Source organism: Vulpes lagopus, chromosome 8 (genome assembly GCF_018345385.1).
Source record: "Vulpes lagopus strain Blue_001 chromosome 8, ASM1834538v1, whole genome shotgun sequence".
Lineage (NCBI taxonomy): Eukaryota > Metazoa > Chordata > Mammalia > Carnivora > Canidae > Vulpes > Vulpes lagopus.
The window spans coordinates 83,885,427-83,905,340 of NC_054831.1; the positions used below are offsets into that span (position 1 = coordinate 83,885,427).

Sequence of the window (19,914 nt, forward strand, 5' to 3'; positions counted from 1 at the left end):
AGGGTGGATGGTGCTGACAGCAGCACAGCAGCGTGGATGTATTTAACCCCACTCAATTGTAGACTTAAGCATAGTGAAGATGCAGGTTTTACCACAGTAAACAAAAAAAAGTAATAATGATCTGCTACTAGGTGCTTCAGATGTGTATACAAAAAAATATTGTAATAATTCATTGAATAAACTTCAAAACCTAAAGAACACCTTTGTAGATCCTTTATCGATGAATTTATTTAAAAATTCAGAATCTACTCTGAAGATTTAGGCGGTTTCTAACATTTAACTGGGAACAAATCATCATCTGCTCGTATAGCCTCACTGTTCATCCGTGAAGCGGGCCTCCTCTACATCAGGGCTGTGGTCACACGGTTATATGCAAGCACACGTACATAACAGTGAACTAAAATCTTCGACACATTCAAGGATACCAATACATCGAACACCAAAAGGAAACAGGTAATGATTAAAAGCTTGGACTGTGACCTCAGCTCTATATTTATATTTGTGTTCCACCACCAACGACCTACATGGCTTCCTACCGCCTGAGTTCCAGCATCTTTAGCAACAAGAGGAGAATGACAACAGGCCTCTTGGACTTGGGAGGATTCATGGGGACAAACCCTACCCAGCACAGGGCTTGTCACTGAATAACCACATCTCTCAATTCTGAGTCTCCTTGAAACTATGTCTTCAACTAATGCGACTGAGTATTTACCATTACTGGGAAGTCTGTCTCCACCTCCTTGTCCCAGTTACACCTCACAGTAAGATCCAAGCAGAGGAAAGGTGCATCTCCTGCCCTCAAGGTGCTCTCAATCAGCAAAGGATGCAGAAACGTGTTTAGTAATAAGACTGATCACTGTGAGCAAGGGTAATGGGACTGGTTATCATGAGGAATGAACGAATACCTCACAGGACAGGGTATCTGGGTTGAGTCTAAGAAGGGTATGTTTTGTCTATCAATGAAGGAAAAATACAAAATAAAGAATGGAGATCACAGAGTGCGCAGACCTCGGAGAACAGTCTCATCCCATGGAAATCCACATGGGGAGCCGCAGGGCATGCCAGGACACTCAGCTCTCATCCAAGGCCTCACACAAACATCCTGCTCAGGTGTCTGCACTTCTGCACAACAGGGAAATAAAAACGAACCTCTGAAGAAGAATATAAACAGACCGATAATCTCGAAAAATACTGACAAAGCACAAGGCTGAAGTTCACTTGAAGCGGTCAGACACATGGTCTCCAGGGGCGTGACCTGAACGTCTGAGGCCTGCAGGGAGCCCAGAGCAGCAGGAGCACAGCAGTCTGGGTGGGAGGGTGCCGCATCTCCTGCGGAGATGGAGGCCCAGATGGTAACACCCAGCACAGGAACCTGGGCTTCAGAGGAACAGAGAAGAGTGGTCAGTGCACTCTTCAGCCTGCACTAGTGATAAGATGGTGCTTTGGAAAAACATCTCGGGTACCAGCGATGGGAAGACACAGACCAGCAAGAGTGGGAGTCAGAAGCCCAAGGAGGCTCCTGCTGCCAGTACACAGGCGGGAAGGGGAGGGGTATGGGGAGAAGCACAGAGGCAGGGAGGGGGACGCAGTGGGGGGATGTAGAGGGAGATGGAGGGCACAGGAAGGGGGCCAGGGTGTGGAGGGGGAGGCAGAGGAGGCCATGGAGGGCTCAGACCAGGCCAGAGCAGGGAGGGACAGGGAGGGGCACTCCATCCATTTGGGGAGGGAAACGTGAGCGGATCTGACCCTCACTATTCCCATACAGCGAACACTCCATAACCCCTTGTGGGTACAGGATAGAAATCTCACTGCCGGCCTCAGAGGACCCCTCTGTCTGCCCTCTGCTTTTTCATTTCCTTTCCCTCAATCCCTCCAGCCCTTCTGCCTTAATCCTGTCCAGCCTCCCTGACCCAGCCTCCCCAGCCTCCTGACTTCCAATGACCCCTGGACACAGGCCTGGTGTGCAGGCCAGCATGTGGGCCATGCCCCATCCCGGCACTGATGCTTCTCCTATTCCTCAGTCAGACTAATGTACCTTTCCGTGGTTGTTCACACTCTTCTGTGCCTTGTCTGTATGCTCCCTTCACAGAACTGCACCGAAATGTCAAACATGAGAACAGCTAGACAATAAACTAAGCCAAGAGGAGTGACCAAAGAATTTAGCGTACTGGAGAAAGCACACCGTGGAGCTCCTGGAGCTGTGGGTTACAGCTGCACAGGATCCGTTCTTCTGCAAGCATGTTATTACGGAAAATAAAACAGCAGTGATAACAATGGCCAAGTGTACCTGCCCAAATGCTACCACAGAAGAAATATAAGAGAGAATAGATCACTATAGATCAAAGTGTGTATGCAGTTAGCAATTCTGTGAAGAATTCTTCAGATTGCAGCTATGGATATTTCTGTTTTTCAAAATAATTTATTTCCAAAGAATTAGTAGTCAACTACTACTTCTCCCTCGTGCTCAACAAAAGTGGATCACAGTGCTCGCTTTGGCAGCACATACAGAGAAGATCCGCTCCTGTGCAAGCATGACACACAGATTTTTGAAACTTTCCATATTTTTTTGCAGTCTGCCAAAAAAAAGAAACAGACATAGAGACAAAGCAGAATCGTAACTCAATAGTCTCTAGCAGTGTCACAAAGTTAATTCTCAACAAGTCAGTACAGAGATGGAGCATGCCTCCTGGAACATGAAAAGCCACCCGCACACAGAGGACTCACAGTTCTGGCTTGTGTTCAGCTGTAGCGACACACACACTTCACTGCCAACCACGGCAAAAGAGGTCAGAGGCCACATTTTATACCTGGGCTTTGACCTGAAAGTAAGCAAATTAATTGATGCCCTGATGTGAGACATTAACTTGAATGGGACTAGTCTTCGGACCCAATGTCAGTACAATCACATCAGTCAAGCACGGTCACCTCTAGAAACACCAAGTCACAGGTACTCAAGACAGCAAGAAGACATAAAGGCTCTTCCCAGCAGGCAGCAAAATGCAATGTGACCTCTCACAATGGTACAAACTAGCCATAATGCTAGAAGAGATGAACATAAAATCCACACTTGCTTCAACAGAGTGTATTTGCATTATAACTATTAGAATACTTAACAAAATGCTAATGCCACATTATAATTATCCAAATGAGATATAAATAATATGTTAGGGTTTAAGATGAAACAGAAGTGACACACATGACTTACTTTATGGAACATTAAAATATAGTATATTAAAATACACTAAATACACCTAATAATGACATAAAAATGGATTATGAGGAATCTTAAGGATTCAAACTTTAAATTTGTTACTAATTTTGCTGTCATACAATTTTTTTAAAAAGATTTTATTTATTTATTTATTTATTTATTTATTTATTTATTTATTTATTTGAGAAGGAAAGAGAGAATGTGAGTGTGGGTGGGTACTGAGGGAGCTGCAGACCCCTCACCGAGCAGGGAACCCGACACGGTTCCCTGCTCCATCCCAGGACCCTGAGATCATGACCTGTGCTGAAGGCAGATGCTTCACCCACTGAGCACCCAAGTGCCCCCTTCATAGGACTCTTAATCTTTGTTCCTGGACTTAAAAACTGTAAGATAAGAGCTTATGCTCAAACATTATGATCTTAAGCATAAAAATGTTATAAATATTTGTTTATATAAGTAATTAATCTTCCAAAACTTTAATTTCATGACACCTCTTCAAGTTCCATAAAATTTATGAATTCTTATGTGCTGCTTACAGACTTTTTTTTAAGATTTTATTTATTTATTCATGAGAGACACAGAGAGAGAGAGAGAGGCAGAGACACAGGCAGAGGGAGAAGCAGGCTCTACGCAGGGAGCACGACCTGGGACTCAATCCCGGGTCTCCAGGATCACACGCTGGGCTGAAAGCAGACGCTCAACCACTGAGCCGGGCTGCCCTGCTTACAGACTTTAAAACTAAAAGAGAAGCTATTCTTGCCTATGCTTACCTTCATCTCACCTGAGGACTGTACTTATGATAAAATGACTTGCTCGTTTTCATTTTATGATGATGAAGTATCACAAAACATACCTCAGTTTCGAAAAATATAAAATGTTTTTACTGAGAAATCAAAACTAGTTGTTTATTTAGCTCTCAGATAAGAACTATGGAATTTTATTATTATCATTAAACCCAATTTATAAACATATACTTTTAAATCAGAGGGACAGCTTAACTGTTAATTAAAAATCAAATTTTCATCCCATATGTGTACTATGATTTCAGACAGACTCCTCTGGTGAAAGTATTTTCCATCCCAAATAATCAAACCTATTAAAGAAGTTTCTGTTAGTTATACCTTCTGAACAGAACACTAGCTGTTTAAAAACAGAGAGAATTACACTCTGGTAAAAAGCACACAGGCCTTTTTCCTGGGGCACAAGGCGACCAGAAGGAGCTCTTTAAGCTAGCATGCAGAACACACAAAGCACCAAAGAAAGAGAATATACAAGTTCAGGATTTTATGTGCAGCCAAACTGACCTTCCAGGGAAAAGGCTGCAATAACCATTCCGAAGCAGTGACAACCCAGGACGCCCTGAGTAAGCATCTCCTGGACAGTCTGCCTCTCTGGGCACTGGGATGGAGGCCACTCACGAAATCGATACAGCAATCCCACTTCCAGGTATTTATCCGCAAGACATGAAGTCGTATCTCCAGGAGCTACCTCTTCCCCCGTGTCCACGGCAGCTACAGCGTGGAAGACCCCACATCCCTGCTGACAGAGGAGTGCTGTACGTACAACGGCATGAGTGTGCATCCTCAGAAAGGAAACCCTATCTCACTCTGTGACAGCATGGGTACAACCCGAGGGCATCGTGCTGAGTGATGTCAGTCAGACAGGGAAAGACAAACACTGCATCATCTCACAGGGGTTACCTAAACAGACCCAGCTCACAGAAACCATAACAGATCGGTGGGCACAACAGGGAAGGGAGCAAAGGTACAAACTTACAGATATAAGTGAGTCCTGGGCATGTCGGGTACACCATGCTGACTACAGTTAATAACAAAGGATGGTGTGTCTGAAAGGTGCCAATACAGGAGATCTCTGAAGTTTCACAGGAAAAAAGTGTGTAACTATGGGCGGTGACAAGTGTTCACGGAACATACTATGGTGATCATTTTGCAATATGTACGCATACCCAAAGTCATTATGCTGTACGCCTTATAACCTAACACAGTATCACATGGCAATTATATTTCAGTAAAACTGCAGGTAAAAGAATAAACAAAGAGATCTACCAGAGAATGAACTCTGGACACCAGTGAAGGGCGGTGGTGGGAACCTCAGCTGCAGGGTGAGGAAGGACAGTCTAACATGCACCTGTTACGGTCAGTACAAGTGTCTGAGAACAGGGATAAAGCAATTTACACTGTTTCCAGGACACACATTATGGGTGACAGTGCTGGTGTTGTTACTCTCTAACTGTTCATATACAACGTTGGATAAAATGACTGAGGACCTACACTCAGGACCTCCTTACTCTGCAAGCAAAGAAATAAAGATTTTTGGTAGAAGAATTATAGAAAACCAAGCAGCCACAAATCTGAAAGGAAAACATAAGTATGCATTCATAAGGTTTTTTTTTCTCTTACAATTCTATTTACTACCTCTGCCCACAGAAAGGCCTGGACAGACCAAGCAAGCAGCAGTGAACACACCAAGGGCCAGACACGCGTCTGAGATACAATTTCTATGCGACAGAAACCAGAGCCACTTGGAAAAGTTGAAGGTTCCGGGTCTGCAGCAGGGTGTAAGAGAGGTGAGCCTGAAAAATCCTGCTGGTGAGAAAGCAGAAAGCCACTTCGGAAGTCCACAGGGAGACACTCCAGCTGGGGACAGACGGAAAAACTGGAGCATAAATAAGGATTTCGTCAGAAAGGGACTGAAGTATATTAAAACTACTGAAATGCATGAATTCCAAATGACAATTAAAGAACTAGTTTCCATTAGAGAATGCTATTTTTAAAAACGGGGAAAAAAGAAAGAGTGTTATTCTCCCTTCAGACACAAATATACCACAGGAATGCCCAACAGCAGCGATGGCAATTTTACGTCCTTCCAGAAGTACTCCGGTTTAAAACAGCAAGACGAAAGTAGATTATCACCATTCTGCACTCCCTAACGAACCGCCGGCACCGTCAGCGACATAGCAAGGCTGCAAACCCAACCCCAGGAGAAAGTGGCAGTGCGGCGGCCTGCGGCAGGACATGCCACCTCCACGGGGTCTCGGCCCACCAAGCCTCTAGGGCAACTGTCCATTTCCACGAGCGCACAGGAACGACCAGCCACAGCCAGACTACGGGAAACCACGGAGCAAAGGAACCAGTTTCTTCAGTAGACAAATTCGAAAGGATGAAGGAGAACCTTTACGTTGAAGGTGACCTCAAAGATATTTTCCAAAATAAACAAACACAAACAAAAGTCAAACAGTGCACAGACCCGAACTGCCGAGTTCAGGGTTTGCCAGGCTTCCAAATAGCCGAAGAGCCCGGATCCCAAAGCCCCAACCTGTGGAAGGTCCACGGTTACGACAGAGTCACGCAGCAGACACAGCAGAGAAGGGGCCTCGGTGACCGCACGTGCTTCCTCCACGGGAACTCTGCTCCAGCCTCGGGGCCTCGGCACGTGTGTAACGATTACAAGAGAACTACGTTCAGGCGTCACTGTCACTGAGCACGGCAATTTGATGTAAAGTTAATCTAGGTGGCTCAGCAGGTGAAGCGTCTGCCTTCGGCTCAGGTCATGATTCCAGGGTCCCGGGATCGAGCCCCGTGTCGGGCTCCCTGCTCAGCGGGGGTCTGCTGCTCCCTCTGCTCACGCTCCCTCTCCATGAAAGTTAATCTAAAACTTGAAAAGTATTCGCCTGCTCAGAATACAGAATAGAAACCTGACTATCATAGGACAACACTTCTCCCAACTCACTTTGGTCAGGGTGGAGACAAGGACACCAGCTCGGCCCACGAGCTAGGGCAGCAGGCCCGGGAGAGTGCACACAGGGCCTCCTTGGGGCTGACAGCCTCACACAGATCGAAGGACATGAGGGTGGCGGTGGAAGCAGCAGATGCCATGAAGTGTGCCCCGTAATAGAGAACAGGAGTGGCTCTCAGGTGGGAGGTGGAAGATGCTGGGACAGGAGAGAAGGGAATGCTTATCAACCAGTCCTCGTGCAAAATGAGCAGGGGTGTGCGCTCCAGGTGACAGGTCTGCGCACACGCCAGTGCCACAAACTAACAGCAACCTTCACGGCCAGACAGTGAAGCCTTGCTCTGGGAGAGCACCTCCACGGCTCTCAGAGGATGCCTGGGGACAGAGAAACACTGAACTACTTCCATCAAGCTTAAGTGACCCTAATCCAAAGAGCACCATCTGATTTCCAGGTTCTTCCATAAGTAATTTTGATATACATAAACTATGGTTTAAAAAAAAAATCCCAACCATAGGAAAATAGTTATGACTTTGTATTCTTGAGATTTTGAAAAAATGTTTTTAGGTCAATACCACCTTGCTGCAACTTGTACTTTGTAACATACCCTCAAATTATTTGCTTTCTAATCAAACATACTAATTTGAATTATTCTGTACTATTGTATTTTCCACAAGTGTTAACTATTTTCTTCTTCTCTTGGCCTACAGGAGCTAGGAGGTGTACATAGCAACTTTTAAGTACTCAGAGCATCAATACAGACACAGAGCAACACACAGCATCACTCTCTTTCTCTGGTCCCTCCCCATCTCATGAGCAACCTTTATCATCTTTAACAGAATGTAGGTAAGAGACAAAAATGCAGCACTCAGTTTTGTTACTTATTAATAAGAATAAAAAAGCATTTCATTAAACCGCTCACAAATCACCTGTTTCCCACTTTTACATATAGCATCTAAGGAATGTGTACCAAGAGAGAAAGAAATTCTAACCAAATTACCAAAATATATCAAACATTTTTAAGACAATGAATTTAGCTTTGTTCTCTTAAAAATACTCAGAGAAACAGAATCAAGTTCTATGTAAAGACCCCCTTGTAATTAGTACATAACGTGACTATTGATAGAGAAGTCTGATTATTTCCTGTCCCCAATCTTGGTCTACCAAAATAAACAGCATGGAGACTAGGAAGATAAAAAAACAATTCTTAAATTGATGATTTATTTAATATAACTTCCAAAATATGGAATGAAATGGTCAGGACATCCTGGTTTAGGGGGCTGAGAACTGAGGAGAGGGTGTTTCCCGCACGCTTGTCCTGTAGCTGTGAGCAACGAACAGTTCACAGGTTTTAGACAGTGGACACAAAAGCAAAGCCTTTTTAATAAAAAGACTTAAATATTTCTTCTCAAGAGTTAAAAAATGTTTAATCATTAAAAGTTATTGTAAATAGAACACACTGATGTTTTACCTCTCTGGTATTCATTCATAAAACACCGTAACGCAAGCTGCCTGTTTATGTCTCTGTGTTGTTTTTCTAACAAGTGCATAAGACAAAATGTGACGGTTACTTTGTGATGGGTTGATGAGCATTAAGAAGTTATTTTTGGGCCTTTCTCCTCCAAAATCTTACAAAAAAAACTTTACAAGAACATTTTTGCTTAGATTCACTTACTTTGTAATACGGTCAATGTTGGCAATTTGCTTCTGGTTCCGTATAATCTCAATGGCTGCCCAAAGATGCTGGATAGCTTTTGTATCCGCCTGTCGTCTTTTTGTTAGACGTGCCATGACCTGTTCACTTCTTTAACTGCAGGAATATACAAAAACATAAGGGGAAAGAAGCATGGATTACACTATGAATCACTATCAATACAAGTAACAGTCTCAGCACCTCCTGACTCCTAGTGAATATGCTAATGTAGTATAACCAACTGTATTTTCTACCATCTGTTGCCAAATACTTTGTAAAATCTGCTATTCACTGTTACTTCATAAAGAGTTAAAAAGGTCTTCCAAAGGACAAATGGCTACATCAAAAATACATACATTTCAATTTTATTTCAAAGCAAAACTATAACATAAAATTTTACTTTTTGATACTATATTATATGTAATTTCATAGATCAATATAAATGGAATTCAAATATCCTAATTCTTTGGTACTTTATTATACTCATGGTTTTAAAATTTCAATTTTATGTAGACATGCTGACAAATGAAAACATTTTTCCTTTCAAATAAAACCATAAACAAACTGCAAGGTAGTTATTTCTGACTGAGGTGTGAAAAAGGCTGGGAGCTGGTGTCCCAGGGGAGGACATGGGTGAGCCCACGGACTCAGAAAAATGTCCACACGGCTGGGCCGGGTTGCTCGTCCGTTATTTTGCTGGGCACCGACCGCAGCACCATGGGGGCAGCGAGGAGAGCCCAGGGGGTGAGGGCTGGACGTGGGCGGGGCTCCCGGCTGGGCAGAGGGGCCAGCCCTGGGGACCCCTGACTGCAGGTCCGGTGTGTTGCAGGCCCCGGGCCGCCGCCGGACACTGAGCCCCCTCGACGGGCCCGTCCTCTCTCTCAAGGGAAGAGACTGAGCAAAGGAAGCCCGGCCCCTTCCCGTGTCCGTGACCCACTGGCAGAGCCTCGGAAGCTGTTTGCACAAGGCGGTTCTCACTCTCTCTGCCGAAACCCAGCGGGAGCCCCACGGAGGCCCACCCAAAGACTCTCCCGGAGTCTGGGCCCAGCCGGCCCCCGGCCCCCGGAGCACCTGTCCTTCAGAGGTACCTTCCCAGCAGGAGGATTCTGAACCCTCTAGGCTATTCCCAAATGTCCTACATCTTCCCACCATGACTCGTAATAGCTGCACAGTTTGCTCCACAGAGAGAATCTCCAACACATAAAGCCAGCATTCGAATTTTTAAGAGAACCTAAGGAAAATCCAGTTGGGTTCAGGACAGACACACAGAACTGAAAGATAATAACAATTACAAGTATAATTGATGGATACATCTTTGGAAAGAAACCCCTTTAAAACATAAGGATACTTTTCAGGGCCAGCGCACCTGTGGGGTGAGCGCCTCCGGGGGAGCACAGTGGGGGGGAGCACCTGCAGGGGGGGGTGCCTGTGGGGGGAGTACCTGTGGGGGAGCACAGCGGGGGTAGCACCTGCGGGGGAGCACCTGTGGAGGGGGGAGTACCTGTGGGGGAGCACCTACGGAGAGCGCCTGTGGGGGGGAATACCCGCGGGGGAGCACCTGCCGGGGGAGCGCCTGTGGGGGAGCACCTGCAGGGGAGCGTCTGTAGGGGGATTACCTACGGGAGGAGCACGGGGGAGCATCTGCAGGGGAGCACCTGTGGGGGGAGCACCTGCAGGGGTGAGTGCCTGCAGGGGAGCGCCTGCGGGGGAGCACCTGGGGGGAGCACCTGGGGGGAGCAGGGTAAGGGGGTGGGGGAGCACCTGCAGGGGAGCGCCTGTGGGGGGAGCACCTGCGGGGGTAAGCGCCTGCAGGGGAGCGCCTGCGGGGGAGCACCTGGGGGGAGCACCTGTGGGGGGAGTGGGGAGGGGAGGTGGGGAAGCACCTGTGGGGGGGTGCTTGCAGGGGAAGCACCTGCGGGGGAGCGCCTGCGGGGGTGGGGGGGAGCACCTGCGATGGGAGGGGAGCACCGAGCTGCCTTCCTGGGGCTGCTGGGCTGCTGGCCAGGGAGCAGGGAGGGAGGGCCAACCAGCAAGTAAGACGCAGAGCGACATATGAGCAACACCTGATGGCCAGGTGATGGCCAGGTGCAGCGGTACAGGCCGCAGGGGGCTGCAGGGACTCCACCAGACCCCACCTCAGCCAGACCCGTGCACCTAAAGACGACAGATGTCCACTTTGTGTACGGCGCTATGCTAGACAGACACCATGAAGTACTCAAAAATGAAAAACTGTAGTCCTTGCCAGGAAATAGCCTAAAGCTGGCAAAGGAAGTTTGACATCTGCATCAACTGCTAACTGTAAGGTCAGACTGGACAAAGGTCATCTAAATATGTGCTGGGAGACTCCACACAGAGGGGACAGTACTTCCAGCTTAGGAACACTGAAAAATGGCAAATGTATGGGAAAATAGAAGAGAAATATCTTTAGTTCCTTTGAAAGATAATTGGCTGTCTAAAGCAAAGATAAAAATAACTGTTAGGCTTCATTACGGCTCTGACACATGTAGAAATAAAACACAAGACAACAGAAGCACAGAGGGTCTCAGGGTAGTGACCATATCTTGTAAACATGCAATTCAACTTATGTTTAAGTACATATGTGAAATTAAATTTAAGAATAAATTTAAGAATTTATTTAGAACTAAAGAAAATATATAAAACCAAAAAAGAAAACCTATGAAACCAAAGCTAGCATTTTAAAATACATAAATAATAGATATATTTATTATATATAACTATTTATAAGGCAGCCCTGGTGGCTCAGTGGTTTAGTGCCACCTTCAGCCCAGGGCCTGATCCTGGAGACCGGGGATCCAGTCCCACGTCGTGCTCCCTACATGGAGCCTGTTTCTCCCTCTGCCTGCATCTCTGCCTCTGTGTGTGTGTGTCTCTCATGAATAAATAATAAAATTTTTTAGAAAAGTAAAATTCTAAAAAATAAATAACTATTTACAGAACATAACCAAAAGAACACAATGAGGACAGTAATAGCAGAAATTCTAGAAGTGATATCACTTAAAGGCTAGAAATGGCTAAAATCAAGGCTAAAGGATGAAGTAAAACAGATATAAAGTTAAAACCAAAGATTTCTGGGATCTATCTGAATCTGAACCGGGCCACACAGACACATACATAAGGGAGATGCTCACAAGCCCAAAGAGAGCCTTGCAAAGAACGCTCGCCATGTAAGATGGGCACAAGGAATTCTGAGACATAAGATCAATGAAACCAACCTGACCTATTAGGATAAAATCTCTTGAAAGAACAATCACTGAGATTTTCCCTCCTTATGAAATCTAAAATCATTCATTAACATAACTCACATATGCCTGAACTACTCAGAATTCTTAAGTCTGACCAGAACTGCCGTCCTCGATTCCCCCTGGTTAAGCTGTGCTCTGCCCTTTCTCTGCTCTGCCTGGGGCTCGCTCCCAGCCTCCTTGCTCCGACCAAGCCCCCTTCCCTAGAACCCAACTCAACTCTTGTATATTCTAGTTATGATTTGCTTATAGGACTCTCACATATGTGCTGCCTTGTGCAATTAACTCTAAATTCCTCAGATGAATCTATCCGTTCAACTAAGAAGGGACGGGCCTCATTTTTCAAGTCTTTCAAGGTGGCCTCGCAGTTACAAACTTAAGCTTCTGATACAGAATTATGAAATTCAACTTCTCCAGCTATGTTCCATGTTATGTAAACAATGTCCCAGAGCAAACCCTCATTATGAGCCAAAAAAAAAAAAAAAAGACCATAAGACTCGGAGAGACATCTAATGTGGTCCTCAATTTTTGGCTCCCTTTAGGAAGAGGAGCTCATTCAAAAGTGATTCTCAAGAGGCTTATAGTTTAAAAACTATAAGTACAAAGCCAAAACTCCTCACTAATTTTTCCCTCAATTTCTCTTATTGTAGCAAAATATACATAAATTGGCATCACCACTTTTAAGTGTATGGTTCAGTGGCGTTACATACATTCACTCTGTACCTTACTTCATCCTGTGACAGCGAATCTCTGCATCCAGCAATCACGAAGTCCCCATCCCCTCTGCTCCCAGCCCCCGGCACCCGCTGTTCTGCTTCACTTTTGCGACAAATCTAAGTACCTCACAGAGGTGAAATCAGAAACTATCTGTCCTTCTGTGCCTGACATTTAACAACACATCCTCAAGGTCCACCCATATGTCCTTCCTTTTGATGGCTGAATACTATTCCATTGCATGTATGTAGCACATTTGGTTTCCCATTCATCTGTGGACGGACATCTAGGTAGTATCCACGTTTAGCATATAATGTTGCTATGAACATGTGTATACAAATATGACTCCGGGTCTCTGCTTTCCAATACACCCAGGAGAATTACCATAAGATCCAGCAATTGCATGTTTGTTTTTAAAAACCCAACATTCAGTTTTCCACAGTGGGTGCCCCATTTTAGTTTTCTGCCACTCGCGTGCAAGGTTCTAGTATCTCCATATTTCCATCAACATTTGTAATTTTCTGGGTTTTGATACTAGTCATCCTAATGGGTGAGTATTGGTCCCAGAACTCTGGCTAGCCCCTAGGTGATCCTGGTATTCTCTACCCCTGCAAATCCAGATTTAATGCAATCCCTTCCATCTATATATTTCCTCTTATATCCTGCAAATGCTACAATTGAGAGAATAAAATAAATCAAATCAAGAAATTTTTAAAAAAGCAAAATTTAATAATGCAATACTTGGAGATAAATACATATATGGGAAAGCTCTGTATTGCAGGAATCTATAAACAAGATAGTAAGATTAAAATAGCAGGAGGCAGAGAAGAGAATGCATCCACGGGACCCACCAGGAGGGCAGAGAGCATTAGGTATGTTCTTATGTTTGCTTCTGGAGGTGGATGGGTTCAAGTTGTTGTTTTATTATTATACTAACAAACAAGTTTTATAAATATTTTAAAGTATTTACATCAAATATTATTATGAAATCTAAAATTTTAATCTCATTACAGAATGTCATTCCTTTATTACTTACATTAGCTTGAAACTTTCCCAAAGTCTACTAGTAATTTCAAATTATGTTTTATTAATAGTCTGCTCATACCATTTTCCCATTTATATATTAATATCTTTTTGTATTACGGTTATTCCTGAGATATTTTTGTCTTTTAGCAAACATTACATGGAGTTATACAGAAATCCTGCTAACTACATTCTTTTATGACTGGAAGTCCTCCCACATTTGGATCAGAAAAATAGTCAAGTGTATTTTCCTGGTTTTTAATTTTTAATAGACTTCTTAATCCATCTGTGAATAAGTTTTTAAAAGTAATAACACCTAATAAATTCTGTTTTGTAGATTAGTTTTGGGTTCACAGCAAAACTCAGCAGGAAATAAGAGTCCCGTGTCCCCACACATCTGCCACCCATTATCAATACCTCAAGCCAGAAATCACCTTTGCTACGATCAACAGGCCTGCCCTGACATACCACTCACTACTTTCCCCCAAAGACCACAGTCTACCTTACGGTTTGCTCTCGGTACTGTACACCCTATAGGTTTTCACATATGCACAAAAACAAGTACCCGCCATCCAAGTGTCATCAGGATAGTTTAATGTCCCCCAAATCCTGTGTTACACCTTCCATGTCCCCAATCACTGGCAACCAATAATTTTTTTACTACCTCCATCATTTTGCCTTTTCCAGAATGTCCTATAGTTGGGGTCATATAGGATGTATGCAGCTTTTTCAGGTTGGCCCCTTAGTAATATGCATTTATGATTTCTTCCGTGTTGTTTCACGGTGTGATAGCCCTGAATAATGCTCCCTTGTATGGATGTAACATCGTTTATTTATCCATTCACGGACTAGAAGATATCTTGCTTGCTCCCATGTTTCGGCAATTATGAATAAAGTTGCTATAAACAACCCGGTTCGGGTTTCCACAGGTAAGTTTTCAGGTCCTTTGATGAATAACAAAGAGTGCGATAGCTGGATCACACAGGAACAGAACGTTTAGTTTTGTAAGAAGCCAGTCTTCCAAAGCGGCTGCACCATGTAGCATCTCCCCCAGCACAGCCTGGAGTTCGTACTGCTCCACGTTCTCGTCCGCGATCAGTGTTGGCTGGGTTTGGGGATGTTAGCCATTCTAACAGATGTGCGCTAATAAACCAGTATTGTACTTCACAATTCTCTAATGACATAGGCTGTTGAACATCTTTTCATACACTTATTTTTCATCTGTGTATCATCCTCGGTGAGATGTCAGATTTTTTATTCATTTTTTTAATCAGACCCATTTTCTTAATGCCAAGTTTTAAGAGTTCTTGTCTACTCTGCCTAACAGTCCTTTATCATATGTGCATCTTACCAAAATTCTCCCGGCATAAATGGCTCATTCTACCATTCTCAATACTGTCTTTCACAGAGCAGAAGGTTTTAATTTTAACCAAGTCTAGCTTATCAATTATAACTTTCGAAGACTGCATCTTGGTGGTGTATCTAAAAAGCCACTGCCATACTCAAGGACATCTAGGTTGTGTCCTCTGTTATTTTCTAGAAGTTTTACAGTTCTGCATTTTACATTTTAGATCTATGACCCATTTTGAGTTATTTGCAGTGAGGGGTATAAGGTTTGTGTCTAGACCCATTCTGCACATGGATACACAGCTGTGCCAGCATCATCTGATGAAGACATTATATTTGCTCTATTGTACTGCCTTTGCTCCTTTATCAAACATCATTGGCTATATTCACGTGGGTCTCTTTTCCTGGCTCTTTCATAGATTACCCTGATCTATTTGCTACTTTACCAATACCACATTGTCTTAATTAGCATAGCTTTATAGTAAGTCTTGAAATCTCTAAATTTGTTCTTCTCCTTCAATACTGTGTTGGCTATTCTGGATCTCTTGGCCCCCCCTCCCCCCCCATAAGAATTTTAGAATCACTTTGTTGATATCCAAAATATGACTTCCTGGGATTTTTATTGGGATAGCACTGAATCTACAGATCAAATTGGCAAGAACTGATCTGTTGACAATATTAATTGTTTCTATCCATGAACAAGGGTTCTCACTCCATTTATTTCATCAGAATTTTGCTATTTTACTCATATAGACTTTATACACATTTGTCAGATTTATACTTTAAGTATTTCATTTTGGGGGTGATAATATACATGTAATTGTAACTTTAAATTCAACTTGTTCATTGCTGGTGTACAGGCAAGTAATAGGCTTTTCTGTATTAATTTTTTATCACACAACCTTGCTATAATTATTTTAGTTTCAGGTGGGTGTCAATTCATTCAGATTTTCTGTGGAATCACATCATCTGTAAATGAAGACAGTTTTATTTCTCTCTTCCAAATCTGTATACTTTTCTTGTCTAGGACTTCCAGTCCAACATTGAAAAGGGATGTTAAGAGGAGACATCCTTGCTTCATTCCCAATCTCAGCAGAAAACCTGTGAGTCTTTCATCATTAAGTAGGATATTAGTGCAAGGTTTTTATAGATAGACTTTATCAAGTTGAGGAAATTCTATTCCTAGTTTGCTGGAAGTTTTGTTGTTTTTTAAAGATTTTATTTATTTATTCATGAGAGACACAGAGAGTGAGGCAGAGACACAGGCAGAGGGAGAAGCAGGCTCCCTGCAGGGAGCCCGATGGAGGGGGGAACCTCATTGATCCTGGGCCCCTGGGGTCATGCCCTGGGCCAGAAGGCAGATGCTCAACCGCTGAGCCCCCCCCCCACCCTCCACACCCGAGCTGGAAGTTTGTATTATGAATGGATGTTGGGTTTTGTCAAATGGTTTTTTTCTTCCTCTATTCAAATAATCATGTGATTTTTCTTTAGACTGCTGAAGTGATGGATTGCTATTAACTCTTTTCCAGAAACCGAAGCAGCCGTGCCTGAGATAAATTCCATTTAGTCACGGGCAGAGTACTTTTTATAAAATATTAGATTCATTTTGCTAATATTGGAGAGTCTTACATTTACATTCATGAGGGATGCTGGCCTTTAGTCTCTTGTAATGCCTTTTCTGATTTGGATATTAGGGTAATGTTGGGCTCACAATAATTTAGCAGTCTTCCTTCTGTTTCTACCTTCTAGAAAAGACTGTGGAGAAAAAGTATAAACTCTCCCATAAATGTTTGGGGGGCATTCGCCAGTGAACCCATCTGGGCCTGGTACTTTCTGGTTTTGAAGGTTATTGATTACAGATTCAGCTTATTTCATATAGGCCTACACAGACTATTTCTTCTTGCAGAAGTCTCACCAGATTATGCCTTTCAAAGACTTGATCTGTCTCATCTCGGTTATCAAGGGGCAACAGGGGCACAGAGGTTTGGTTTGGTTATAGCATTCCTTTATTATCCTTTCATGGTTTAGAAGATTAGTAATGATAGCTCGTCTTAACCCCCTCCCCCCACCGCTTTTTAATTCCTCTTTCACCTGTAACATTTATCTCTATCATTTTTAAGTTAGCTTGTCTAGAGATTTACGGTTTTATTGATCTTTTCAAACAACTAGTTTTGTACTTCACTTTACCACTGATTTCCTACTTACAATTTCATTTTTCTGCTCTATTTCTTTTCTTTCTTTTTTTTGCTTATTTTGGATTTTTCTTTTTCTTATGTCCTAAAGTGGAAGCTCAGAATATTGGCTTTAGATCTTTTTTTTTTCTTTTTAATCTTTCTTCTTTTCTAATGTATACATTCAACGTTGTACATTTCCCTGTAAGCACTGCTTTTGCTTTATTTGCTTTATTCTACAAAGTTGATAAGGTATTTTCATTCCCATTTAATTCAAATTTTTAAAAATTTTCTCAAGATTTCTTTTCCGGCCTATGTGTTAATGTTCAAATATTTTGAAATTTCAAGCTATCTTTCTGTTACTTCTATTTTAATTCTACTGTAGTCTAACAACAGACATTGTATGATTTCTAATCTTTTCAAATTTATTAAGTTTTAGTTTATAGCTGAAAATGTAAGTGTTCCAAGTGAGCCTGAGAAGAATGTATATTCTGTTGTTGTAGGATGAAGTAGTCTATAGATATTGATGATGCCCAGTTAATATTGTTGTTGAGTTCAACTGCGTACCTATCCATTTCTGAGAGGGGTACTGAAATCTCCAACTATAATAATGCATTCACCTACTGCTCTTTACAGCCTAATAGTTTTTGCCTGAAATACTTCGACACTCTGTTGGTAGGCACACACACATTAAGAATTGTCATATCTTAAAAAAAATAAAAAATAATAATAAATAAATAAATAAATAAATAAGAATTGTCATATCTTGGGGATCCCTAGGTGGCTCGGCGGTGTGGCGCCTGCCTTTGGCCCGAGGTGTGGTTCTAGAGTCCCGGGATCGAGTCCCGCATCCGAGTCCCGCGTCAGGCTCCCAGCGTGGAGGAGCCTGCTGTCCCTCCTCCTGTGTCTTTGCCTCTCTCTACCATGAATAATAAATAAATAAATAAATCTTTTTAAAAAATTGTCATATCGTCTTTCAGTATTGATATGTTTATCATTATGTGATGTTCCCCTTTACACCTAATAACATTCTTTGTTTGAAAGTCTGCTTCAGGCGATCCCTGGGTGGCTCAGCGGTTTGGTGCCTGCCTTTGGCCCAGGGCACGAATCTTGGAGTCCCGGGATCGAGTCCCGCGTCGGGCTCCCGGCATGGAGCCTGCTTCTCCCTCTGCCTGTGTGTGTGTGTGTGTGTGTGTGTGTGTGTGTGTGTGTGTGTGTCTCTATGTTTATCATAAATAAATGAATAAATAAATTTTAAAAAAAAAAGTCTGCTTCATCTGAAAGTAATATAGCAGTTCCTTTCCATTACTGTCAGTATGGTGTATCTTTCTCTATCGCATTTATTTTAATCTATTTGTGTGTTTATATCTAAAATGGGTTTCTTGGGGGACCTGGGTGGCTCAGTGGTGGCGCGTCTGCCTTCCAATCAGGGCATGACCCTGGGGTCCTGGGATGGAGTCCCACCATCGGGCTCCCTGCAGGGAACCTGCTTCCCCCTCTGCCTGTGTCTCTGCCTTTCTCTGTGTCTCTCATGAATAAATAAAATATATAGAAAAAAAGAAATTCCTGTTCTAGGGGCACCTGGGTGGCTCAGTCAGTTATGCATCTGCCTTTGGCTCAGGTCATGATCCTGGGGTCCTGAGATCAAGATGGGCATCAGGCTCCCTGCTCAAGGGAGAGTCTACCTCTACCTCTGCCCCTCCCCCCTGCTTGTGCACTCTCTCTCGCTCAAATAAAATCTCTTTAAAAAAAAATATGTAAGGGAGTGTCTGGGTGGCTCAGCAGTTGAGAGTCTGCCTTCGGCTCAGGGCAGTGGTCCTGGAGTACCAGGACGGAGTCCCACATTGGGCTCCTCTTGAGGAGCCTGCTTCTCCCTCGGCTATGTCTCTGTCTCTCTCTCATAAACAAATGAATAATATCTTTAGAAAAGAAAGATGTAAGAAATAAAAATTCCTGTTCTAATAATTCCACCACCTCTGCCATACAGACCCAGGTTAAGACGCTGATTCAACCTTTTGTGTTTGTTTTGCTTTGAGTAGGCCCTTTATTTTCCTTCCATAGTAAATTCCGGCATGCAGTGTGAGGTGTGGGGAATGCTTTCTGGAGTCTCAGGAGTCAGTCTCGCTAGTTGGCGAGAGCCTGTGTCCCTGGCACTGTGATCTTCCCAAGAACTTCCCGTTCTGTCTCCCCTACTAGTACGACAGGATTGCTAGAGTGAGCTGGATGGGGTATTTCCCTTCGCTGGGTTGGTCAGGCTCTGGTTGAAGTTCCTCCTGCAGGCAGACCTTGTTAGGACAGAAAAATGCTCTGGTCTATGTTTAAGTGGTTCCTTTTCTCCTCCCCCCTCAATGGAATCCCAAGGGGATTTTTGGTAGAGCTCCTAGAAGTAAATCTCATGAGATACTGGGTACCCCTGGATTTGTAACTCAGATGTGCCCACCCTGGGCCTCCTGCAATTCATCAGTCATACTCCAGTTTTCTCACCAAGCACTGGTTCCTGCGGAAGTTGCGGGGGGGTAGGGGTTGCGGGGGGCTACAGTAAATTCTGTCTGCCCAACATTTGTGGCAGCAATTTGTCCTGTGGCCTCATTGCATTAATAAATCTCAGTACATTGGTAGGCTTTTCAGTTCTGCTTTTTACTTGTTATTAGGACAGGGGCAAATTCCAAACAACTTACATGCCCAAATAGAAACTGTGGGGTTACTTTCTGAATACAACATGAGGTGAAAATATAGAAGGCTAT

At 43.4% G+C, this 19,914-nt stretch overlaps 1 protein-coding gene across 10 annotated transcripts in view; it reads right to left on the minus strand.

Moving 5' to 3' along the window:
- The window catches only part of ZMYND11 (zinc finger MYND-type containing 11), a 129,176-nt gene that overhangs the window by 69,117 nt on the left and 40,145 nt on the right, over positions 1-19,914 (minus strand). For all 10 annotated transcript variants that reach the window (XM_041765561.1, XM_041765558.1, XM_041765560.1 and 7 more), the window contains exon 2: positions 8,638-8,772. In XM_041765561.1, the coding sequence (XP_041621495.1) occupies positions 8,638-8,753 (116 nt within the window). In that variant the 5' untranslated portion in view covers positions 8,754-8,772. The remainder of the gene's footprint in view (positions 1-8,637; positions 8,773-19,914) is intronic.